Source organism: Brachyhypopomus gauderio, chromosome 7, assembly GCF_052324685.1.
Source record: "Brachyhypopomus gauderio isolate BG-103 chromosome 7, BGAUD_0.2, whole genome shotgun sequence".
NCBI lineage: Eukaryota > Metazoa > Chordata > Actinopteri > Gymnotiformes > Hypopomidae > Brachyhypopomus > Brachyhypopomus gauderio.
The window spans coordinates 30112033-30137804 of record NC_135217.1 but is presented as its reverse complement, the minus strand read 5'-3'; the positions used below and the strand labels follow the sequence as shown (position 1 = coordinate 30137804).

The window sequence follows — 25772 nt, the reverse complement described above, 5'->3', positions numbered from 1 at the left end:
ATGATCCAGTAAACAAATAGATGCAGTATTATATTTTGCCCTCATCACACTTAGTTGCCAGCTGACCTTGGCAAGCATCTGGACGAGGATGCAAGTATAGTGATCGGGTGAAGCTCTGCTGGATGATGTCCAGTGTCATTTCCATGGTTACTTTCTCTACGGTGCTTGACCTGAAGCTTATGGTGCTGGACACCTCGTAGCGCCCCCTACTGTCCAGTTGAAATAAAGAATGAACCTCATTTATGACATGACCAAAGGAGTCAAGCCACCTGAGCTCTGGCTGAGGAAAACCATTAGAAAAGGTGGCAGTGATATTGATGCTGTCACATGTAGGCTGCAAAGACAGCACAGGTTCATCATAGGGTGCTGAAAAAAATAAAATAGAGGAGATAATAAATACAAAATGCTTAAAATCAACATTTTAATAAGTGATTCTATCTAAATGCATGTCGAGGTCCCTGACCTCCTAGACTGTGTCCAAAAGTCTTTTTGTCTTCATCTCATTTCAGCCTCAATCTAGAGGCTGAAACCAGAGGTGGTGTTTCAATGGTATTTGTCATTTTTGTACAAACGCTCAGGGACAACTGTACACAGGTAGTCTACTCTATAGCTGTATATTGGCGTGTTGTGCCAGTCCCAGCCCGGCAGAGGCATGCCCACTCACACACACACACACACACACACACACACACACACACACACACACACACACACACACACACGCCCTTCCTCACAACCACTCCCTCACTCATTGTCACCTAAATATTGATTATTCCCATCAACTGTCGTTTCTTAATTGTCACCCCATTTCCAGCTTTATTTAGGACAGACAGTTAACTGCCGTCGACGCTGTGCATTCAACTGAGCCGACTCAAGTCCATTAATGACGTGCCTACACTGCACACGGACACTTCCAGATTGCACCGAGTGCTCTGAGCTTTTCTGTTGCCTCGACAGCCTTTTGATTTGTTTAACTGCATTAGGGAGAATAATCATCAACCCACCCCCTTACCTGCTGCCCCCTCCCTCCCAGTTACAATTATGAAATAAACATAAGAAGGGAAGAGGAACGTAAAAAATATGTACAAATACAATTATATATACTAGAAAATACAGAAAAGTGCGGAATATACAGAGCACAGAAGTTTAGCACTTAAATAAACTATTCATTATGAAGGATACTGTATGGTTTTAAAGGGGCATCACCCTGATTAACAGGAAAATTAATCAATTGTACTTTGTTAATAGTCTCAACTCACAAAAGTCGCTAGTTTGATAAGGTGATTATTTCTCATCTACTCAATTAGAATATCACTCTTGACTTACAAGCACCGTCACTAAGAATATGTTCATTGGAATAAACAGAGAGTTCAGTTCCTTGTCGAACCACCTGCAGGGCTCTTAGTCCATTTAATCTACATTGCTAGCTTGGCAATGTGTGAGCGGATGACAATGAAATACAGAGCTTCTGGGCCCACAGGGTTGGATTTTAGGAACTGGCTCCTTTAGAGTTTTTAACAGGCAAGAGCACTTTCTGGCTTTTATACACTTCAGGAAGAATTCAGCACTGGATGCACAATGAAATTGCAATCTCAGCTAACTCCGCAAGCTGAATTTCCCTGACTTGAGCACAAAAGAAAATGAATTTAATGTAACATTACTGTCTATTTTACCACTTAGCAAGAGGATGTGGCCTTTCCTATGCCTGTTGTGCCACACGGAGGGGAGATATCCCAGAGATATGTTCCACAGATATACACGTTTTCTTTATTATTCTCTTTATTATTACTTGCTCATTATTTTCATTATTCATTATTATCAGTTCCTACTATTATTATATACAGTGAGTCCAAGAAGTATTTGATCCCTTGCTGATTTTCTTCGTTGGCCCACTAATAAAGACATGATCATTCTATACTTTTAATGGTAGATGTATTCTTACATGGAGAGACAGAATATTAAAAAGAAAATCCAGAAAATAAATCTAAGGAATATATATTAATTGATTTGTATTTCATGGAGTGAAATAAGTATTTGATCCCTTAGTATTCATTAGCAGTTCTGGCTTTTACAGACAAGTTAGACACTCCCAATCAACTTGTTACCTGACCTGAAGCCACCTGTTCTCACTAATCACTTGTGTGAAAAACACCTGTCCCCAGAATCAGACAGATCACACAGATTTCAAGTCTCCAACATGGGTAAAACCAAAGAGCTGTCACAGGACCTCAGAGTCAGAATTGTTGACCTTCACAAAGCTGCAATGGGCTACAAAAAGATTAGTAAGGTGTTGGATGTGAAAGTAACAACTATTGGTGCAATTATCAGAAAGTTTAAAGAGTATAACATGACAATCAACAGACCTCGGCCCGGTGCTCCAAAGAAGATTTTGCCTCCTGGGGTGGCAATGATGCTGAGAACGGTCAGAAATCGTCCTGCAACCACTCGGCAGGAGTTAGCAAATGACCTGAAGGCAGCTGGGACCACAGTTTGCAATGAAACAATTGGCAACACTTTGCGCAACAATGGATTCACATCCTGCAGTGCCCGAAAGGTACCCCTGCTGAAGAGAGCACATGTGGAGGCGCGCCTCATCTATGCCAATGATCATTTGAAAGATGAACCAAGTTATTGGGAGAAGGTTTTGTGGTCACACGAGACCAAAATTGAACTTTTTGGCCTCAACTCCACCCGCCATGTGTGGAGGAAGAAAAATGCTGCCTATGACCCCAAGAACACTGTGCCCACCGTCAAGCATGGAGGTGGAAGCATAATGTTTTGGGGGGTGTTTCTCTGCCAAGGGTACAGGGCTACTACACCGCATCACTGGGAAGATGGATGGAGCCATGTACCGCACAATCCTGAGGGACAACCTCCTCCCCTCTGCCAGGGATCTGAAAATGGGCCGTGGTTGGGTCTTCCAACATGATAACGACCCTAAACATACAGCAAAGGCAACAAAGGATTGGCTCAAGAAACATCACATTAAGGTCATGGAGTGGCCCAGCCAGTCGCCAGACCTCAATCCGATCGAAAATCTATGGAGGGAGCTGAAGGTCAGAGTTGCCAAGCGACAGCCCACCAACCTTCATGATTTAGAGAGGATCTGCAAAGAAGAGTGGGCCAAAATTCCCCCTGGTGTGTGTGCTAAACTTGTGGTTAACTACAACAAACGTCTCACCGCTGTGCTTGCAAACAAAGGCTTTGCCACTAAGTATTGAGTGTGTTTGGCAAGAGGGATCAAATACTTATTTTCCTCATTGAAATACAAATTAATTAAAATATATTCTTTAAAATTATATTCTGGATTTTTGTCTTGATATTCTGTCTCTCCATGTAAGAATACATCTACCATGAAAAGTATAGAATGATCATGTCTTTATTAGTGGGCCAACAAAGAAAATCAGCAAGGGATCAAATACTTCTTGGACTCACTGTATATATTTACCTACTTAGGGTTGAGAATACAGAGTAATGGAGGAAGTGAAAGAGAGGTAAAGAAGAGAGTGCAGGCAGGGTGGTGTGCATGGCATAAAGTGTCTGGGGTGATCTGTGATAGAAGGGTGTCGGCTAGAATGAAAGGAAAGATCTATAGGACAGTAGTGAGACCTGCTATGTTGTATGGACTGGAGACAGTGGCACTGACAAAGAGACAGGTGAGGGAGATGGAGGTGTCTGAGATGAAGATGTTGAGATTCTCATTTGGAGTTACGAGGAAGGATAGGATCAGAAATGAGTTTATTAGAGGATCAGCACATGTAGCATGTTTTGGAGATAAAAACGTTGACTCAGCATACAGAGAGGAGGTACAGCAACTCATTAACTGGTGTGAGAAGAACAACCTGCTTCTCAACATCAACAAAACAAAAGAAATAACTGTGGACTTTAGGAAAAAACAACAAACACACATCCCACTCATCATAAATGGCAGTGCTGTGGAATCTGTGAAAAGCACAAAGTTCCTGGGAGTGCACATCACAGATGATCTCACATGGTCTACAAACACCACCGCCCTGGTCAAGAAAGCACAGACACGACTCCACTTCCTGCGGAGGATGAGAAGGGCCGACCTGCCCACATCCGCACTCACCACCTTCTACAGGGGTGCCATTGAAAGCATCCTGACCAGCAACCTCTCTGTCTGGCATGGCAGCTGTCTATCTGCAGACAAGAAGGCACTACAGAGGGTGGTGAGGACTGCAGAAAAGATCATCAGATCACCCTTACCAGCCATCAAGGATCTGTACACCTCACACTGCTTCAGGAGAGCAATGAACATCACCAAAGATCCAACACACCCAGCACACAAACTGTTTTCAATACTCCCATCAGGGAAGCGCTACCGTAGCGTACGGTCCCGTACCACCAGACTGGGAAACAGCTTCTTTCCACAAGCCATCAGACTCATCAACACACTGATGAGAACTACATAAACATTCCAAAGTTACTCATAATCATTCCATTTCTTTCATCATGCACCTTGCACTTTACCCTTGCACCTTACATATTACATCCAACTACTTGACCACTGACTGTCCTTTCTGCTGCTATGTGTATGTATGTATACCTACCTATTGTCTAGTATTTTAGCCCTTTTACTGCATACTGTGTGTGTGTGTGTGTGTGTGTCTAGCCTTTGTTTTTTTACTGCACACTGTGTGTGTGTGTGTGTGTGTGTGTGTGTGTGTGTGTGTGTGTGTATTACTATGTTAATATTCTGTAACAGTATGTTAATTTGCACTGCTTGTGTGTGTATGTGTGTGTGTAAGTGAGTTAGTGAGTGATTATCAATATATGTTTGCTAAACTGCACATTGGAACTGGCCAAACGCAATTTCAAACTTCTGTGTTAACCTTGTTACATAGATTTTTGACAATAAAGTTATCTTGACTTGACTTGACTAAAGTTAGAGAAGCGAGATTGAGATGGTTTGGACATGTACAGAGGAGGGAGGAGAGGTATATTGGTAGGAGGGTCTTGAGGAGGGAACTTCCAGGCAAGAGGAGGAGATGTAGACTTAAGAGGAGGTTTATGGATGCAGTGGTAGAGGATATGAGAGTGGCTGGTGTGTCAGTGGAGGACACTCAGGACAAGGTCAGATGGAGGAGTTTGATCCACTGTGGCTACCCCTAAATGGAAATAGCCGAAATAAGAAAAAGAAGATTATTATCAGTTCCCCTGAATGTTGCTTCATTTTTACTGTAAACTATTTTTTTCCAATTGGAGACAGATTGACTTGTGGTTTTATAGTGGACTCCATACCAACCAACTAGCAACCACATAGAATACCATAGCTGCCACCTGGCAAGACCACAGTAATCGCCAAGTAACAACATAACAACCATGAGCCTGCTATGTGACCCACAGTTTGACCCATACAATAAATCATGTCTACTGACTAGCCTGCTTCAATGTGTTTAACCCCTCTCATGGGTTATTGTGATAACAATAATCTTTAACTCATTTAATTACTTTTTTCTTCCCTTTCTTTGCTAATTTGTTTGCATGGTTCACCACAAATATGGTTTGGCTTCAGTTGATATGCTATAGCTCCAGGTTAGAGAATTCTATATCTCTGATCATTATCAACACATTTCTGAAATTCCCTGCATTTCCCTGTATTATTTTTCTTTCGTTTTCTTTCTTTTGTGGTCTATGATAACTCAATAAATAAAGTAGTAATGCTTAGTAGTAATGCAGGTGATTCAAGAGTATTGCTGTGTTTTGGAGATGAGACATACTTTACACTGAACTGATCTTATCATTAACCCATCCATAGATCCATCCACTTATTTGGGTTAAAGGAGCTGGTTTCCCTCCTCTTCCAGCTGTTCTGGGGACACTGACGTATTCCCGGGACAGCTGAGAGATATAATGTCTCCAGCATGTCCTCGGCCTTCCGTGTAGTCCCAGTTGGACATACACCCAAAACACCTCACCAGGGGGCATCCGGACCAGATGCCTGAACCACCTCAGCTAGCTCCTCTTTACATGGAGTCTCTCCCACAACTCATCATATCTTTAAAGGAAGGTCCAAACACGCTGGGGAGGAAACTCATTTCAGCCACTTCTATCTGTGATATCATTTTTTCACTACCCAGAACTCATGACCACAGGTGAGAGTTGGAAAGTAGATCGACTAGTAAACTGAGATCTTTGCCTTAGCTTTGCTCAGCTCTCTCTTCACCATGATGCTTTAATTCCTTCCCTGGAGACAAGAACTTACTAGCCTCTCCTTAGATTACCACCTTATCGTGGTAGAGTGGTTTGCATGCCAATATGATGCTAGAACCTATGTTGTCAGGGGCAAAGGCCCTGGTGGGGTCTTCTAAGGCATATTGGTCCTGGGTGACGGGCCACACTATAGAAAAACCTATGGAAAAGCAGGACAGTAGGACCCAGTTTCCTTTGCCCAGATAAGAGTTGTAGAGGCCTCATCCTGGCCAGGCTAAGTCAGAACCAGCTACATGGGTCCACTCTCCCATGGACCCACCCCCTGTAGGAGGGGCAGTAGTAGCAGTAGTGCAATGTGTATCGGGTCATGGGTGAAGGCGGAGGCCTTGGTGTTCTGGTTCTTGGTTACTAGCTCTTGGAACATGAAATGTGGTCTTTGATGAGATTATATATGAATAAATTCATCTTGCTTTTCAGGATGATGCCCCAATTACTCTTCTCATTATTGAGCTATTCAAATCGCTACTTAATTGAAGATAATTATCTTGAAGATAATTATAATTGTCTACAACAGGTCCCGACATACCAGCCACAGTGAGCATTACATTTCCTTTAGTAGTTTCCTGCGCACTGGAGACATAGCAGGTATACTCTCCCTGGTCCTCCGACTGCACATTGGTTAAGCTCAGTGATGCATTCCCAGACAGTATCTGGTCTATAAAGAGATAAGTGCGGTTCTTGTAGGTCTGGTCCTGTTTCTCTAGCTGGTCTATCGCATGATAAAAGCTGTGGACCACTGTGTCTCCATGCTGCCAGTTTATGATCAGGTTGAAGAGACTCAGATGTTCGCTGGTTGAGAAAAAGCATGGCAAGATGGTGTCATTTCCTGGTGCCACGACAACCGTGAGTGAGTTGGGAGGCAGTATCCTTACTATGGTGAAATAAGAGATCAAGAGTATAAAAACACCTTTTGAGATGCACTGATGTGTGAAAGTATAATTCTGTGAAATAATTCAGATTTTTCTCAATTTATCAAAACTACATTTTGGTATCAATATATTACAATATATTCACATATATTCTTATATTATTATATTGAGATTATATTGAGCACATATTTGAAAAGGTTACCTTGCAGGCCTATGAAACAGCAAATAAGAAGACTCCGACTATTCATATTACATCATTATTCCCTATATGGAAAGAAGCATATCATGAAAGAGAGTCACAACCACATCAGCTCGATCCACCGTTAAACATCAAAGCAAAATATCTCAATAGATTATATGCCAAAAATTAATTATGAAATGAAAAAAATGAAATTAAAAGTGAACATAATTAGCCAGTGGAAAAACGTGCTCATTCAACGCCTTTATAACTTTCAATATGTCTGTGTAAGAAATGACAGCGTGAACCCAAAGCTTGCTTGCTTACCCCGCTGCACACAACAGCATCATTATAAAAGCAGCTTAAGATACAGCAGTAAGGTCTAAATCTGGCTGTGTCCCTGAAACAGGGGAACCATTTGGCTTATTTATTATATGTAAAAACAAATCAGAAATGGCCATAACCATTCTTGCTGTTGGCCAGAAGATGGGATTTTAAGAATGACTGAACTACAACCTTCAAAACAAACTGGCCTAGACATGAAGGCACCTGATCTCCAGTTCCACGGAGACATAAAGGTGTGGTGTTTTTATACTGGCTGCAGTAACATATATAGTTGATGTAACATGTATAACAGGAGCAGCCAGGGCTGGACTGGGACAAAAATCAGCCCTGGCATTTTTGGTTTAGACCGGCCCCTAATTAGCGGAGCACAACCGACTTGTAATTTACGTATGTGGGGTACGACGTAGAAAAAATAATAATGAAAAGATTACTGGTTAAATTCAATCTTAAATCAAGCATTATTATATCGCAATCGCAATTATATCGCAAGCTTTTATGATTTTATTGAAATCATCTAATATGTATTTTCTGAATATCTCTGATATAACAGCTCAATTCTAATTCTTCAGGTTAAAGGTGCTCCCTCCTTTAAACACCTATAACATGTATTTGTATCCAGCTACAAACAAAGCTGCTTTATGAATTCATGCAACGCAAATATGTCTTGAAAGCATTTGACACCGTTTTACTCTTATTCAGTGTGGGCATATCTTCTGCTATTTATTTTTGCAATCTTTTATATTTTTTTACACTTACTGCGGTCATGCTTAAATTGCCAAGCTTTTATTTATCATGTATTGTGACGGGCAGGGTGTGCGAACCAAAAGGAAGCGATCACGCCAAGTCTCAGGGAAAAGGGATGGTTTAATAGAAAGTGTGCAAACCTAAAACCCGTGCAATAGATCCAAATTAAGGATATAATGACCAGCGGTCAACTGGTACAAAGACAAGACATATATAGGCAAACAAACGACCCTCAGGTGAGACGGATCACGGGCTCCGCCCACCTGAGGGACGCACATGACGTCACCAGACAATAACAACAACAGCCGCTGTGGACAGAGACGGCCGGTAGGGGGCCGCCTCACCGTCACATGTATAAGCTTTAAAATCTGTAATTTCACTTGTTTGAGTTTTTAAAACACATTGAACCACAAAATAGAGGCTACAAATACAAACTACTATGCAGCCTTTCAACACACCTTTAACCTAAATCTAAATATCTCTGCATTGCACATTGTAAATAATTTTGTATTTGTATTTTGTATTTGTGTGAGTATGTTTGTTTTTATATTTCCATTTGTGACGTACGGGTCGTGGCGAGGAATGAGACACGGAATCCCTCGATGGCAGCAAACGTCACGGTTTATTTTTAACAAGATTGCGCAATAGCGCACGGAGAACAATAAACATTCACAGCAACGTGTGGACATAGACAACGACGAGCACAGGACACTGCGCGAGCGCACATTAAATAGACAGACCACATTAGCCCCATGTGATTACGAGACGATTCACAGGTGAGACACATTATTCACACAACAAAGCTGTCACCACGAAGTTCCGAAGACGCAGACAGAGCACGTGGACAACGTTTACAGACGCCCAAAAGGGAGGGGCCGGGGTCCTCAACGTGACAGACCCCCCTCCAAGGGCACTACCCGTCCCGGGGTGCCAACAGGACCGAGTGCCCCGAACCCACGACGATGGGCGGATCCGACGCGCTCAGTCCTGCGTCTGGGAGGTGACTGCCCTCGGGGAAGCGTCCGCCACGGACCGCCTAGAACACCCTCCCTGGGAACGTAGGGGAAAAGACGTTAGACACGTTACACGGGACATTCACAAACACGCACACAGGCACATTGACACATAGAGGAACGAATGGGAAAAATGGGTTAGGAATACACACGGGAAGACTGACGAACACTGGCACAGACAAACACATAACAGGCGCCAGGCTTCGCGCCAGGAGGAGAGCGAGCAGGGGGGAGAGGTCCGGAGCTGCGGGTGCTGCGTTGGGCAGTCCTCCTCCTGCCTTCGCTGCGGGCTCTCCGCCAGGTGCGGCGGGCAGACGTGCCCGGTGCAGCGCGGCGGGCAGACGTGCCCGGTGCAGCGCGGCGGGCAGACGTGCCCGGTGCCTCGCGGCGGGCAGACGTGCCCGGTGCCTCGCGGCTGGCGGACTGGTCGAGTGGGCCGTGTGGGTGGTCCCCTTCTGTCTCCATCTCCTCCTCTTCCTCCTCTCCCTGGCTCCACTCCATGGACTGCTCCGGGCTGCCACCCCGGGAGCAGTCCATAGCACTGTCGCGAGCGGAAGAGGGCATCCGCTTCCCTCTCACGGTCTCCGCAGACCTCTCAGAGGGGGGAGGGCTCTCCTCCTCCTCCGCGGAGTAGGAGCCCTCTGACGAAGGGTACTCCCCCTCTCCCTCCTCTGCGGTGCGAGAGGAGCCTACGGGCGGAGGGAGGTAGTCATCGTCCTCCGATTCCTCCTCCGACTCCGCCTCCTCCCTACCGTAGTCCACGGTGGAGGCGGAGTCCTCTGCATCGTAGATGGACGGAGGGTAGTCCTCAGTATAGTCGACGGTGGTGTCGTCGCATATGGACTGAGGGTATTCCTCATCCTCCTCCCCCTCCCCAACATAGTCTATGGTGGGAGCAGAATAAACGGATGGAGGGTAATCCTCTTCGTCCTCCCCCTCCTCCTCATAGCCCGCACTGGGAGAAGGGCCCACAGGTAGAGGGGGGTATTCCTCCTCCTCTGACTCCTCCTCGGACTCCCCCTCTCCAAACTCCTCCTCCGGGGTCGACGCGGGAAGGAGAGGGGTTTCGCTTCCTCCACATATCTACCACTCCCTGGTAGAGCTCCGCTTTTAACGCGGGATCCTCGGTCACTCGGACCCCGCGTAGCATGAAGGCGCACACCTGGTCCGACTCCAGCTGCTCCGCTGTAGGGGCGGCGTCTCGGCGCGGTGGAGGGGAAGAAGCGCGGTGATGCCGCTTACTGGGGCGCTGACTCCTCTTTGGCCGAGTCGTATAGCCCGGCATGTTGGTGTCTCTTCGCGGCTCGTCGTTCTGAGACGTACGGGTCGTGGCGAGGAATGAGACACGGAATCCCTCGATGGCAGCAAACGTCACGGTTTATTTTTAACAAGATTGCGCAATAGCGCACGGAGAACAATAAACATTCACAGCAACGTGTGGACATAGACAACGACGAGCACAGGACACTGCGCGAGCGCACATTAAATAGACAGACCACATTAGCCCCATGTGATTACGAGACGATTCACAGGTGAGACACATTATTCACACAACAAAGCTGTCACCACGAAGTTCCGAAGACGCAGACAGAGCACGTGGACAACGTATACACACGCCCAAAAGGGAGGGGCCGGGGTCCTCAATGTGACACCATTATTCTTCTTTTCTTTTTATTTCTTATTTATTTACATTATTACATCTAGGGCGGACAGCAAAGTAGGAATTTAATTGTACAGGGAAGCTTGCTCCTTACTGTGCATATGACAATAAAGCTTTGAATCCTTGAATCCACAGCAAAAATAAAGGCTTCTGTTATAACTTACCAGCTGATGCTAAAGAAATGGATCCTTCCCTCAAACTATCATTCTGTGTACCACAGAAACACTGTAAACACACACACACGCACGCACGCGCACACACACACACACACACACACACACACACACGGCAATTAAACCACTTTTCATTTTGCAAAATTACATTTGCAATTAATAGTAGATAATATAATAGTGCATTTAATGTGACAACTTGTAATGTTTATAAATACCCCAGTGAATCTGAATCTTTCTTTTACCAAGTAGAAGCTTTGAAGGCCTATAAGGATTTTTTCTTTTGTCAAACTACATAGTGTGACGATGGGGTCGCGGCGAAGGATGAGACACGGAATCCCTCTTGACTGACGTCACTTCTGATATATAGAAGCGCGTATAGCGCACGAAGAACATTCAAACAACAACGGAGACGTGTATACTTTAGACAACGATGAGCACAAGACACTGCGCGAACGCACATTAAATAGACAGACCACATCAACCCCACGTGATGACGAGACGAGCCACAGGTGAGACAGATAATGACAAGACGCACCCGCACCCACGGAGATACACTGACGCAAACGAATAGACGCAGACAACGATAACACACGCCCCAAAGGAAGGGTTCGGGGACCGTAACGTGACACATAGGATGTAATCAAGGGCGTAGGAGCGGGTTTGACATTGGGGGGGGGGGGACACATTTGCTATCAAATCAAAGCCCACCCTATCCTCTAAAATATTACTATAAACTGATTTCACTGTAGGTAAGGTACTTAGTTAATCACTGTATGTATGGTGACGTAGAACATTTGTGGAATTACGGTAAATTGCAAATAAATAAATGAACAAAATACAACATTTTCGGTACTTATGTTTATTTTTAGATAAATCCTAATTAAAGGACACTTTATAAACTAAACAAGATACTCAATAATACATGATACTGTATGACAGTGGCTGGTGTGTCAGTGGAGGACAGATGGAGGAGTTTGATCTGCTGTGGCGACCCCTAAATGGGAATTGCCAAAAGAAGAAGAAGACTGTTGTTCACAAACTTTAAATAAATTATGCATGTAATTTATGGATTATATTAACACATAGCCAAAATAGGTTTGTATGCTCTATGTAGGAGCTGAGCTTTAAGCATTTAGACCCATGGTCTATGCTAGAGAACCAAAATATTTTCTTCTCTTATCATTCACAACTACAAATTCCTTGCAGATTGTCTTTTCATCCAACAAATCAAGCTTATTCTGATGGGTATGAAAGATAGTGACATGGTTAAGTCTGTTTTGAGTCATTGTAGAGTGGAGCCACCAAATAATCCACGTACCTCTGAAGGCAAAGCACGAATTATCTCTGCAGCTTCTGCACTGTTACTGTATCTTTGTACCAGTACTCTCCTAATAAGGTGATGCATAATATTTAAAATAATATAACAGATTTGATTATTATTATTATTATGTCTAAACTCTGTTATATACTTAGACTATCTCCAAAAAAAAAAAAACAAAACTCAGGAGTGTTGTGTCCTGTGGTTTTATTTTATTTTTTCATGCTGAAATGAAATGACAAAAACTAGACAAGACTAACATTAATGTTAGACAGGCTGTGTCCCAAACAGCACACTCTGGAATATTACATACTGCACTACTGAAAACACTTCAAACCATGGTGTCCTTTTATTTATTCGTTTGTTTGTTTTATTTGTTATATTTTATTTTCTACACATTCAGTGTAGTAGCAGTCTGCAGTTTGGGACGTGGCCAGAGAGTAATGTAACTTTACGTTTCAGAGAGCTTTCTGACAAGCGTTAATATAAATGTTAGCTAACCCAAACCATCCTAGTCTGTTACCATAACAGCACATTACAATAAAGCTGTTTTATTATCATATATATGGTCATATGGTTGGCTATTCATTGCTCTTATCACCGACCTCGCGTTTAACGCTGGCGTAAACTACCGACGCTCCAGCGAGGCGAGAGCTCGGGTCAGTCAGGGGTTTTCCATCCACCGAGTTTTTGCGCATTTTTAAAATGCGCATGAAAAAAGCTGGATGGAAAAAGACCAAAATACGAAAAAAGCTCCAAATATCGCAAAAAGATTTTTACGCTAGGAGGAGGTGGAAAAGTTAGACTATCGCATCGCCAAAATTCGGAAAAACTGGATGGAAAAGGGTTTTTCGCATAAACGATGACGTATCATGCCTCAAGTCGTGTGGTTCTGTAGATGATCGCGATGTAAAGATGACAAATGCATACAAAAACAGTTCTGGAGAGAGCAAAAATTGAATTTAACTTCTCCATGTATAGAAAAGAAAAAGAAAAAAATTTTTCAAAACCTCAACGTGCAAAAATGCGTAACTGCCAAATGGACGTAAAACCACTATTGTTTGGCGTCCTCTCACGTGATCTAAAGTTTATTCGCATAACTGTAATGGATGGAAACAAGGCTTAATTCACATTTATTTTCTTTCGAAAGGTTTGGATGGAAACGCTATGAGTGCGGGATATTTCTGAACATCTCAACACAAGCCTTAAGAAAGAGAAAGACCCAGAGAGCGCCTGACACGTTGCTAACAACAAACCCAGCGCGTGAATTGCGAACGCTGCCAAACTGCTTTTAGAAAAAAAGTTTTTAAACAGTTTCCGCTTTTTCTGTGGTTTAATTTTTGGGTGGGACAAATCTACCGGTTTCTGATATTGGGTGGGACACGTCCCCCCCTTCCCCCCCCCCCGTTTCCTACGCCAATGGATGCTTCTACAATCACTCCAAAACATTATAGAATGACACTTTCTCATGTACGTATATGACATTTTAGTGTGTTTACTGTATGAAATCTGAGTAAGATAGGTGCGGAATGAAACATGATATCTTGCGAAACGGAGATGGCTTAAAAAACTTTACTGAAAACCCGTGTTCATTTTAATTCAGCAGCGCTTATGTGCTGATAATAACAAGCTAAGGAAACGACTCTTAGTGCTGCTGAGGCAAATTCCGGAAACGTTATTTTGAAGCGTACAACACGAAACATACGAATAAAGCCGTACATCCATCATCGAAAAAGTAAACATTAAAGTGTGTATCTGACGCCAGAAATGCGGCTTGGAGTTATATAATAATTTGCAATTCAGTTAAACTAATTATTTTATACTTACTGTGAGTCTGAATCGAAGGTAAATAAAGCTCAAGTACAGTTCACCCTCTCGTCCGCTGTGTCCATTTATAATAGTCTTTGTCGTTTTTTCATAAGGTTGGCGATAGTGATATCACAGTTTTGCTATAAATATTGAAATTAGCGAAGACGGAACAGAAAACGATTATTTTAAATATGGCTTCTTCTACATGCCTAACCCAAAGTAGAAAAAAAGAATGGGACAATAACAAGCTCCAGGGCTGCAGACTGAAAGGTTATCAGAGACTTTCCACACCATGCACAACAGACTACAACGCGAACACTGAAGGTGCGGGGGGGGGGGGGGGGGGGGGGAGAGAAAATGGTTGGATTCAATGGATTACTAATTCTTTCACTTTTAGAGCAGCTGCTCAAACAAACCCCCCTGCAACCACAAATGTTTAGTCAGTTTCAGTTTTATGTGTTCCATTATGTGTTTTGTTCTCTTTTGTTTTGTACACTGCGTGTGTGTGCTTGGTAGTTCGTTTTGTATCCTGCATGGCCACATTAATGCACTTTATTGTTCATTGTTCTTAATCTTATGGATAATTTGAGTGACAATTAAAAAGTAAGGCAAACAGTGAAAGATTATCGGATTGAAAAGTAACTGGTGTATTTAATTACTAGTAGGGGTGACCTGCAATAGTCGCTGATTCGACTATTCGATTGGATGACCCCTAGTGGACTTTGAACGTCATAGTCGAATGTACCATTCTGAATGTATGGGGGTGCCTAAGGATGCTGCTAAGCATTAGTTGTTACATGAAATGTCTTTGTTTTCGTTATATATAGCCTTTTGTCAAATAAAATCTAATTTCTGTTAATAAATATTTTTTAATGATGTGTGTGCATTAACAATAGGCTTCTTCCTTACTACACATTAATAAATCACACCCTGCAGTTGCACACACCAGTGTATTTTAGTGCCAGTCCCAAGCCCGGATAAATAGGGAGGGTTGCGTCAGGAAGGGCATCCGGTGTAAAAACTGCGCCAAATCAAATGATCCGAATCAAAAATAGAAATTCCATACCGGATCGGTCGAGGCCCGGGTTAACAACGGCCGCCACTGGTGCTGTTGTCCAACAGGGCATTAGTGGAAATTGAGTGGCAATGAGTTACCAGGGGAGAGTGTAGCTAAACAGCATAGGATGGTGATATGTAGGATGGTTTTGGAGCGAAGAAGAGGAAGAGAGTGAGAGCGGAACCTAAGATCAGGTGGTGGAAGTTAAAGGATGAGGACTGTGGTGTAAAATTCAGGGATGAGGTGAGACAGGTACTGGGTAATGGTGGTGGTGTTCTGGATACCTGGGATGAGACTTCAAATGCAGTGAGGGATGTGGCTAGGAAGGTACTTGGTGTGACCTCAGGACAGAGGAAGGTAGACAAGGAGTCGTGGTGGTGGAAGAAAGTAGACAGAGGTACAAGGAGATGTGTCGTAAGGCAAAGAGAGCAGTGGCAGAAGCTAAAGAGAAGGCATATAGCAAGCTGTATGAGAAGTTGGACACTAAGGAAGGGGAAAAGGATCTGTACAGATTGGCCAGACAGAGAAACTGTGATGGGCAGGATGTGCAGCAGGTTAGGATGATAAAGGATAAATATGGAAATGTGTTGTCTGGTGAGGAGAGTGTCTTGGGAAGGTGGAAGGAGTATTTTGAGGAACTGATGAATCAAGAGAATGAAAGGGAAAGAAGGTTAGAAGAGGTAGAGGCTGTGAAGTGCCTCAGGTGAGCAAGGGCTAGTAAGGGCTGCAATTCGGAGAATGAAGTGTGGTAAGGCAGTTGGACCGGATGATATTCCAGTGGAGGCATGGAAATGTTTGGGAGAGACAGCAGTGGAGTTTTTGATTGGGTTATTTAACAGAATCTTGGAATGTCAGAAGATGCCTGAGGAGTGGAGACGAAGCATAATGGTACCGATTTTCAAGAATAAGGGCGATGGTCAGAGCTGTAGTAATTACAGGGGAATAAAGATGATCAGTCACAGCCTGAAAATCTGGGAAAGAGTAGTGGAAGCTAGGCTTAGAGGAGAGATAGAGATCTGTGAGCAGCAGTATGGTTTCATGCCAGCTAAGTGCACCACAGATTCTATGTTTGCTTTGAGAGTGTTAATGGAGAAGTATAGGGAAGGACAGAAGGAGTTACATTGTGTGTTTGTTGACTTGGAGAAAGCTTATGATAGAGTACCAAGACAGGAGCTGTGATATTGTATGAGGAAGTCAGGAGTAGCAGAAAAGTATGTGAGGGTGGTGCAGGATATGTATGGGAACAGTGTGACAGCAGTGAGATGTGCGGTAGGAATGACAGATGGGTTTAAAGTTGGGGTAGGACTACATCAGGGATCAGCCCTGAGTCCCTTCCTGTTCGCAATTGTCATGGACAGACTGACGGACGAGGTTAGGCAGGAGTCCCCTTGGACTATGATGTTTGCTGATGACATTGTGATCTGTAGTGAGAGTAGGGAGCAGGTGGAGGTGAGCTTGGAAAGATGGAGATTTGCTTTGGAGAGCTGGGGAATGAAAGTGAGCAGGAGTAAAACTGAGTACATGTGTGTGAGAGGGCAGACGGTGGACAGGTCCAGTTACAAGGAGTTGATTTGGTGAAGGTTGACGAGTTTTCCTACTTAGGGTCGAGGGTACAGAGTAATGGAGGAAGTGAAAGAGAGGTAAAGAAGAGAGTGCAGGCAGGGTGGTGTGCATGGCATAAAGTGTCTGGGGTGATCTGTGATAGAAGGGTGTCGGCTAGCATGAAAGGAAAGATCTATAGGACAGTAGTGAGACCTGCTATGTTGTATGGACTGGAGACAGTGGCACTGACAAAGAGACAAGTGAGGGAGATGGAGGTGTCTGAGATGAAGATGTTGAGATTCTCATTTGGAGTGACGAGGAAGGATAGGATCAGAAATGAGTTTATTAGAGGATCAGCACATGTAGCATGTTTTGGAGATAAAGTTAGAGAAGTGAGATTGAGATGGTTTGGACATGTACAGAGGAGGGAGGAGAGGTATATTGGTAGGAGGGTCTTGAAGATGGAACTTCCAGGCAAGAGGAGGAGAGGTAGACCTAAGAGGAGGTTTATGGATGCAGTGGTAGAGGATATGAGAGTGGCTGGTGTATCAGTGGAGGACACTCAGGACAGAGCCAGATGGAGGAGTTTGATCCGCTGTGGCGACCCCTAAACAGGAATGGCCGAAAGAACAAGACGACGACGACCCTGCAGTTGCACAATCCAGATTAGCGGAGCTGAACACCTAAAAAAAATAACAGTTCAGCCGATTATCACAGGATTTCCAAGTCATTGGCTGCATGGATGGAACTCAGATCCCAATATTATCACCTGCAGAAAATGAAGGGGATTATGTGAATCATTCCACATTAATATACAGGTAGTGACCATCTTAAATGGACTTTGTTAAATAGATGCAAATAAAAGTGTAGCATTTAATTTATTCATAAACTTACTGTTATTTTCCATTTAGATCAGATCGACCGGTCGATCGCGAAGGAAGTGTCGGTCGATCGCGAAGGAATGTGCGTAGATCGCGTGACATTAAAAAGTAGAAGATGAATCGCCCATCTGCACTGACGGTTGTATTTTGATTGACATTCATGGTAGCCAATCTGCAATCCGCTCAGCAAATTACGTTCGCCACCTCACAACCCCCAAACCCCCGGTAGATCTTCCTGACTTGGTCATCTTATAAGTAGCTCGCAAGCTGAAAACTTGTGGGCACCCCTGATTTAAATCATCTGTGATGCTTCAAACCTGATTACGAACCTTGAAGTCAAATGGCCCGGATCAGTCGTGAGTCTGCACTATATAGTAAATTTGAACAAGGTAAGGCTGGCAAACCTTTGCTGTGGTTCACATTCCATTTTAACATGGTTTCAGTCTACATCACTGCATTCTTCTTGTGCTTACAGGAGAATACAATGGTCTCCTTCTGGCAGACAGAGGGTATCTCTGCCTTCCATGTTATGACACCATACCATGACCCCGAGCCAGGACCACAGTCACGCTACAACCTGGCCATATCTAAAACTAGAGCAAGGGTGGAAATGACAATTGGGATACTCAAGGCCAGGTTTGAGTGCCTGCAAAGGCTCAGGGTCACTCCAGAGAGGGTGTGTGACATTATAGTGGCATGTGCTGTGTTGCACAATATTGCCACTATCTGAAGGGAACAACATCCTGCCATACCCGAAATAACTGATGAGCTGGAACCACATGTGATTGTATCAGACCACAGAAATGGTCGAATTGTTAGAGATGCTTTGTGCAGCCAATATTTTTACTATTAATCATTTTCTTTTCTTGCACCCAGCTGATATTTAATTATACAAATAAGACAACAATGTGTTTATGATTTCTTTATTTCCTGTAAATAAAAATAAAAACAGCAAGTTATATTCCATGTTCTCATGTTTTAGTAAAAACGTTCACATCTATATATTCACAGCAATTACCCCCACCTTTAACTTGTGCTCGAGCAACTCAATTTCAAGCTGTGTGAGTCTCATTTGTTGTTTTATTTGCTCCATCTTTAAATCGGTCTTCTCAATTTTCTTCTGGAGGTGTAGTTTATACAAATCCTTGAAAGGCGACTTGAAAACAGAGGAAGAAAAACATATCATATGGTCAAACAAAGATCTTTGTGTTCTTAAATATTTGGACTATTTGATAAGACATGAACCTAAACTTACTGTTCCAAGCTGCCCTCTGGATGCTGATGGTCCTGTATTGGGCTGCACATTTGTCATGTTCTGTAAGAGAGCAGTCATATGTTATCACTGTACATCACATTAAATGCCATGGTCAATATATTTAATATAAGCAACATATACTGTACATCTATAGGCCTCCCAAATGCATCAGCCCACTCAGAGGCAGCAGAGACGGTTTCTTCATCCTGCATGAATGTTTTTGTTGGTTTACAAGAGAAATATTTGTACACTTCAAGTAAGATATAGATTCTTAAAATTACTTACAACTGCAGGAGGCTCAACTTTTATAACCACACCGTCGATCACTGAAGAGATGGAATTAAAATTGTTCAGATACATGTGGTTTAAGCACTATAACGAATAAATGTAATTAATATACCTTTAACATAAACGTTCATGTCCTGGGTGGCAGTTGGCTGGGTTGAGCTTCCTCCAGGGATGCCGTCAGTTATAGGCCAGCCTCTGTTCTGTGATGGTGCCAGCTCTTCAGCCTGAGTGAAAGGCGGTGGTAGTGGTGGTCCCCCCTCTGGTTTTGCGCGCCTCCACCTTTTTCCTATTAGCTACAAAACCATAACCAACTGTAAACTATACAAGACTGGGCTGGTTATATGCAAAACATTAGGTAATTATGTACCATGATTCATACCACTTTGGATTATTTTTTTATATTTAATTTTTATTTGCTGCCATGTGCGCTTCACTACACCGTGATTACACCTATATTGTGTACATGAAAATAAGAAAAAAATAAGGTAAAAAAGACAACTATCACTTAAAAAAATTAATTTGTTAATTTATGTCATAGCTTTATTTGAAGATTAAATAATAACTTGCGCATTAACTTGGTCAGCTATTTTTGCCATGCCAATTCTCTTTGTTTGGAAGGCTGCTGTAGTATTTTTTTCTGATTAAATATATATTCATTTTCTGCATATGCAGACATTAATATTTCTTGCTCAAGCGGTGTAAAATAACTTGATCTCTTTTTTTTCATCATCAGCGTCTATGGTGAATCAGTTTTTCGACACACCATTGAGAATGCCTTTTAACAGGTAACGTGAACGCGCATCAGCTGGGTTTAATCTACTCAGAATCAACTAAACTAACTGTGTTCAGCTTTTGTGGAACCGAAAACTCTGATTATGACACGGCGAGATTAGTCAACTTTGAGTTCCGGTTTGAGTTTAGAGTTTGTTAAACCCGCTTCTTACATACATAAATGTTACGCATATTAAACATTGACTGTATATACGATGTCGGTAGGTTTCCGTTGTAAATTTTTTTACAGTCTATATAAAGTTTGAGATAACGAGTTAGTAAAAAAGAGTATTTTACTGAGTTTCGCAGTAAAAATGTTCAGGTTTATTTATCTCTCAGAAATCACCGTAAATCCCTAAAACGCTGTATCGCCGTAAAGGTGACGCTGAAGTGTCACGTGAGGCCAAGCGAGCTTCCAATTGGCTGGTGACGAAATGTCGCTGAACCAAATTGCTCAGGCACGCGCATACGGTGAGATTTCGGGCACGCGCGCCAGAAAATATCAAAACACGTTAGATAAACGTCTCACAGACACGAGAGGCAGAAAATGTTTTCTCGAGCGTGCGCACGCGGCGAGCTGAGCAAACGAACACCGACATGTGGTCGAGTGTTGACTGGCGACACTGTTTGCTCGTACTAGGAATACATTTAGCAGCTAAGTGATCATTACTGACCTGCGCGTTAGCCCCAACATGTTTTGCGTTGAGGTGGTAACGAAGGGTGGAAGTGCTCCTGTGATAAGCGAACTCCTTCCTACATAAAGTGCAGATCACAACACTTTTGTTTGTACTTCCATCTGGATGTTTCTTATATTTAAATTTCCCATCCACCAGCGTAGCCTCTTTAGTAATCCCCATCGTGCTCATCTTATTGTGCGTCCATATAATCTGTCTGCCAGGAACTCGTGCACTGAGAAACATTCCATGGTGCAAAAGTGTCTCATGCGTTAAAATGCGTTAATTTTTTAGTTCGTTATTTTCCCTGTAATTAATTAATCGAAATTAACGCGTTAAACTCCCACCCCTAATATATATATTTTTAGTTCGTAATTTTCCCTGTAATTAATTAATCGAAATTAACGCGGTAAAGTCCGTGGAATGTTTCTCGGGGCACGAGTTCCAGGCAACACCGTTCAATTCCGGTCTCTGGTCACGCCCTTCTCCCCAAATCTCTGTGTGTGTGTGTGTGTGTGTGTGTGTGTGTGTGTGTGTGTGTGTGTGTGTGTGTGTGTGTGTGTGTGTGTGTGTGTGTGTGTGAAGAAGAAAGCGTGGGCCTCCCAGTCTACCCCCGAGTGTTTACAAGCGAAAGCACGTGTGTCTGCTGGTTCTACGGCAATGCCCAAACGAAAATGTACGTTTACGGAGGAGAAGAAATTCCCGTGCTTTCGCCAGGGTCGTGATCCGTATGAGGCAGAGTGCTTGACGTCTGTCTTGAATCGCATGTCTGTGGATTCACTGAAAAGCATTTTATGCACCCAGTACAATTTCAGGAACATGACCTGCAAAGATTTCCATACCTACTTAATGGTTCATCGTAAACTATTGAAAGAGATGCAGTCTTCTGACAAATACACCCCGCAAGAGGACTGAATTGGAGACTTTTCTTTTTTTTTTCTTTTTTTTTAAACTTAGTCTATCACTATTTCACTCAAAAAATGTCAGTGTATGTTTTTGTTGGTGTACATATGTTTTTTGTTAATGTACCATGTTGTTTTGTGCTGTTCAATAAATGCAATTTTTACACAGACACCATGTCATTTGTGTCATATCATACACCGATGATTAGTTACATAATAAATTAAACTCCGTTTAGCAAGAGGTGTCCAAACTTTTGCATACGACTGTATGTGATGTTTTATAAATATATATATATATATATATATATATATATATATATATATATATATATATATATAAAATAATACAACCCATCGCTGCATTCAAAATTGCTCCACATCACAGAAATAGTGTACCATTAGCTGACACTAGAGAATGTTGCACTATGTTACTTTATACTGTGACACGGGAAAACAGGAAGTGTATAACATGTTGAAGTGCTTTACAGCAGTGGTTCCCAAAGTGGGGGGCGCGCCCCCTAGGTGGGGCGCGGAGCTATTGCAGGGGGGGCGCGGAGCTTGAAAGTAAAACGTGCACATGTGTCAACTTAGGGATGCACCGATTCCGATATTAATATCTGAAAAAATTCTAGATCGGGTATCGGGGACAATGTGACCGATCCATAAAAACAGATCTATTCAGTCTAATTCTATGCTTGTATTGCTTGCTTTTTGGTGTTAGTTCAACCTTAATACTCGCGCTGGTGGTATTCCACTTAGTCCGTTTATTTGCTGGTTTACCAAAATAAACCTGGGCTCCAGCAATACTTCATTGTTCATACATGAACTGGTGAGTTGTCCAAAGCTCATTTAATGCATTACTTACAGAAATAAAATAGCTAAATAAAACAACAATATTCCATACGCGCGCTCAACTCGCTCCCTTAAAGAGACAGTACACATATTTCTGGCCGTTACATGCTTTGTGCTCTGCGTGATGTCTGCGCTTGCAAACTAGCTGCATATGCACGGACGTAATTTTGGGGGGGGACGGGGGGGACATGTCCCCCCCACTTTTTCAAAAGCCGGCTTTGGTCCCCCCCAGTTTTTACCGTTAAAACCAAATATTTAAATAGCGACGAATCTATGTCCCCCCACTTTTGAAATCAAAATTACGTCCATGTGCATATGTATTGCTGTTTCTCTTATTTCATCTCCTTATTTATTTTAAATTATATTTAGAATTCTTGAACAATTTAAAAGGTTTCTTGCAGTTTATTTTTTTCATGTTTGACCAAAGTTGTGAACCTATTGTTTTTGTAAGTTTTCAACACATCCCTAGTCAAGGTGGGGGGGGGGGGGGGGGGGGGGGCGCAAAAATATTCTCATCTACTAAAGGGGGGCACGGCAGAAAAAGTTTGGGAACCACTGCTTTACAGCATTCAGGGACACGTTGATAACTTGTTTGATTATTGTAATTTCACTGCTTTAACCCATATCCTATCTATAATCAAACACTCAGGCTCCATCGAACGGAGCTCATCAACGTTGGAATGCGAATAACGAGTGAGTAGACGGCTAATGCATTGATGAGTGGCCTGCCACCGCTGACTTGTGAATGAATGAGTCATCGAAAGCAGAGAGAGTGAAATATAAACCTGTAAGACCTCACAAACATGAGTGTATGTTACCCTATTGTGGACTGTGACTATGTGGCTACACACGCGGAGGCAGCAGTGGTGGCAGCAATGCTAAACATCCATGCGACCACTCACACTGCAGCCCCCAGAGAACCGCACACGAACGCTACTGCAGAGAAGCTGAAGCGACGCTCCATCGCGTTGGCAGGGACGGCCAAGACATGGTCGTACTTCCTGACCCACTGGGACGAATACAAGAGGGGCACTAAATTGGCCGGTTCTGACGTCGTCACGCAGCTGCTGGAGTGCTGCGAGGAGGATTTAAGAAAGAACCTCACCCGTGCAGCAGGCAGGAGTCTTGTGGACAGCGATGAAAAAGACGTCCTCTCAGCTATGAAAGCACTCGCCGTCCGTGCAGAAAACACGAGTGGCCCTATCCAATATGCGGCAGAGACACAAGGAGCCCATCAGGTCATTCCATGCTCGCTTGAAGGGGCAAGCGGACACATGTAAGTACGAAATGAGGTGCACTAAAGAGGGCTGCGGCCAAATGAATGACTTTATTGAGCAAATATTACGTGATGTGATTGCCCGAGGCATAGCAGACCAAGAGATACAGCTTGACTTACTGGGCGAAAAAAAATCAAAATATGCCATTAAGAGACGTGATAGAGTACATTGAAGCCAAAGAGCCAGGAAAGCGCTCAGCCTCACACTTGCTCGATCCCCAAAGCACAGACTCAATCAGCAGTTCGTATCGGCGAGGGAAATAACAGGACGTCCGCAACAAGGGGAGCCAAAGAATGGAAAAATTAAAGGCGAAACCTGAGGGGACCTGCATCTATTGTGGTGAGACAGGCCATGGCAAGACGCTACAGTGGCACATCCGGCATACTGAATTATGCACACTCACCATGGACGGTGACAACAACAAGGTGTGCACGCTGCCCTTAGCCCACCATCTGTATGACGACATGTGCGACAAGTGGATGAAGCGCCGTCTAGTCCACAGCCATACAGCCGTCTCACCCTCGCTGTCGAGCATGAGGATTACAAAGCACTGGGTCTTGACCTTCGGAAACACACCCGCGCTGTGACCCTACCCGCAATGGCTGACACGGGTTGCCAGAGCTGTCTGATTGGTGTCAAGGTTGCCCAGCAGCTGGGTCTGAGCACCGACGACCTCATCCCGAATAATGAGGGAATACGCATCCTCGGGGCTGCCATAGTCAGGTTTGCCGGCAGCAGCGGTGACTCCCAGAGGTTGGAGACGCGTCAGATCGCATACATGACGGACACCTCAAACCGTATATCCCCCTCCCGTACAGCCTGCGTGGACCTCGGCATAATATCGGACAAATTCCCAACACTCAGCGAAGTCAACCTGGCGACCTCAGACCCATGTGACTGCCCACGACGTGCAGAGCCCCCGACCATACCTACCATGCATCCCTAGCCAGCAACGGAGGCCAACAGGGAGGCTTTACGGGGGCACCTCCTGCAGCTGTACGCTTAGAGCACGTTCAATACATGCCCTCACCAGCCCCTGCCAAGGATGTCCGGTCCTCCGCTTCGCCTCATGCTCGATGACGACGCAACGCCAGTGGCCCATGTGGTGGAAATTTGGTGATTTCCATTTATGTCAGGCTTTCTTAGTATACAATAAACACATTAGATATAGGTGTTAGAGATCTTTTACATATACGTGTGTTGATCATGGCACTGAAGCCATTCTCGTGACTTCAGTAGGCCTCAGATGTGTGTGCGTGTGTTCTCTGGCCTCGGCTGAGGCCTAATCTGATGTTCCTCTGGTGTTCCTAAAACTAACCTCGCTGGAGACGCCTAATCTCTACTTGGAAGGGACTATGGCGACACTCAGGCTGTCATGACATCATGAGGATGCTGAGCGTGGAGGGGGCATGCGTCACATGCATCTGTCAAATCAGTGTTATTCATTCTATGTATTGTCCAATCACATTTGGTTGATCATGTCGTGTTCACCTCGTGGACACCGTGTGTGTTGATGATTACACGTATAAAAGATGAGAGTTCGGAATGGGGAATTAGCTCTCTCTTGCAGACGCCTTGTGCGTTTGTAACAGGGATCTCTTGGAGAAGGGTCTCTGAGCTCTCTGCAACAGACACCTTGTGTGTGTGTGAATGAGATCTTAAGGGTTAATCCATGCTTTGTTAAAATAAATCATTCTACTTTATTATCTTACCCAACTGCTTCTGACTTTTATTGTGCTCACCATTTAAGGGTTTCAGAATTTCTAACACACCCACCACACCCCCATCCCGGTGGCCATACACTGGCAGAGCGAAGTAAAGGCCGGCCTCGACCAGGATGTTTGCCTCGGTGTGCTGGAGGAGGTACCCATTGGCACACCAGTGACATGGTGTCACCGGATGGTGATATGCGCAAAGAAGACTGGCAAGC

The 25772-nt window shown here is 43.7% G+C and overlaps 1 protein-coding gene and 2 long non-coding RNA genes across 6 annotated transcripts; 1 reads left to right on the top strand and 2 right to left on the bottom strand.

Moving 5' to 3' along the window:
* Positions 1 to 231: 231 nt before the first annotated feature.
* On the bottom strand, positions 232 to 14666 carry LOC143519544 (uncharacterized). 4 transcript variants are annotated; one of them, XR_013132466.1, is made up of 4 exons: positions 14362 to 14666; positions 11208 to 11268; positions 7306 to 7367; positions 232 to 366 (listed from the first exon to the last, which is right to left on the bottom strand). It is a non-coding gene; the product is annotated as an uncharacterized LOC143519544 (long non-coding RNA). The 4 variants fall into 4 exon arrangements; XR_013132464.1 differs by lacking the exon at positions 232 to 366 and adding an exon at positions 6892 to 7023; XR_013132465.1 differs by lacking the exon at positions 7306 to 7367.
* Positions 14667 to 15334: 668 nt separating this feature from the next.
* Positions 15335 to 18705, top strand: LOC143519542 (uncharacterized). Its single transcript, XR_013132463.1, has 3 exons — positions 15335 to 17760; positions 17854 to 18212; positions 18299 to 18705. It is a non-coding gene; the product is annotated as an uncharacterized LOC143519542 (long non-coding RNA).
* On the bottom strand, positions 18687 to 21313 carry LOC143519541 (uncharacterized). Its single transcript, XM_077013115.1, has 7 exons — positions 20812 to 21313; positions 19479 to 19659; positions 19364 to 19404; positions 19225 to 19284; positions 19079 to 19138; positions 18848 to 18979; positions 18687 to 18753 (listed from the first exon to the last, which is right to left on the bottom strand). The coding sequence occupies exons 1-7, from the start codon at positions 21055 to 21057 to the stop codon at positions 18736 to 18738; spliced, it is 738 nt and encodes a 245-aa protein (XP_076869230.1). The 5' UTR covers positions 21058 to 21313; the 3' UTR covers positions 18687 to 18735.
* Positions 21314 to 25772: the final 4459 nt, after the last annotated feature.

What these genes read in the sequence shown, in the direction of transcription:
- LOC143519541 (XM_077013115.1), bottom strand. Translation starts at nt 21,057, where the DNA reads ATGTTTCTCAGTGCACGAGTTCCTGGCAGACAGATTATATGGACGCAC. An exon ending in CATGAACGTTTATGTTAAAG is followed by an intron (nt 19,405 to 19,478) that starts GTATATTAATTA and finishes CCATCTCTTCAG; the next exon opens with TGATCGACGGTGTGGTTATA. An exon ending in CATTTGGGAGGCCTATAGAT is followed by an intron (nt 19,139 to 19,224) that starts GTACAGTATATG and finishes GCTCTCTTACAG; the next exon opens with AACATGACAAATGTGCAGCC.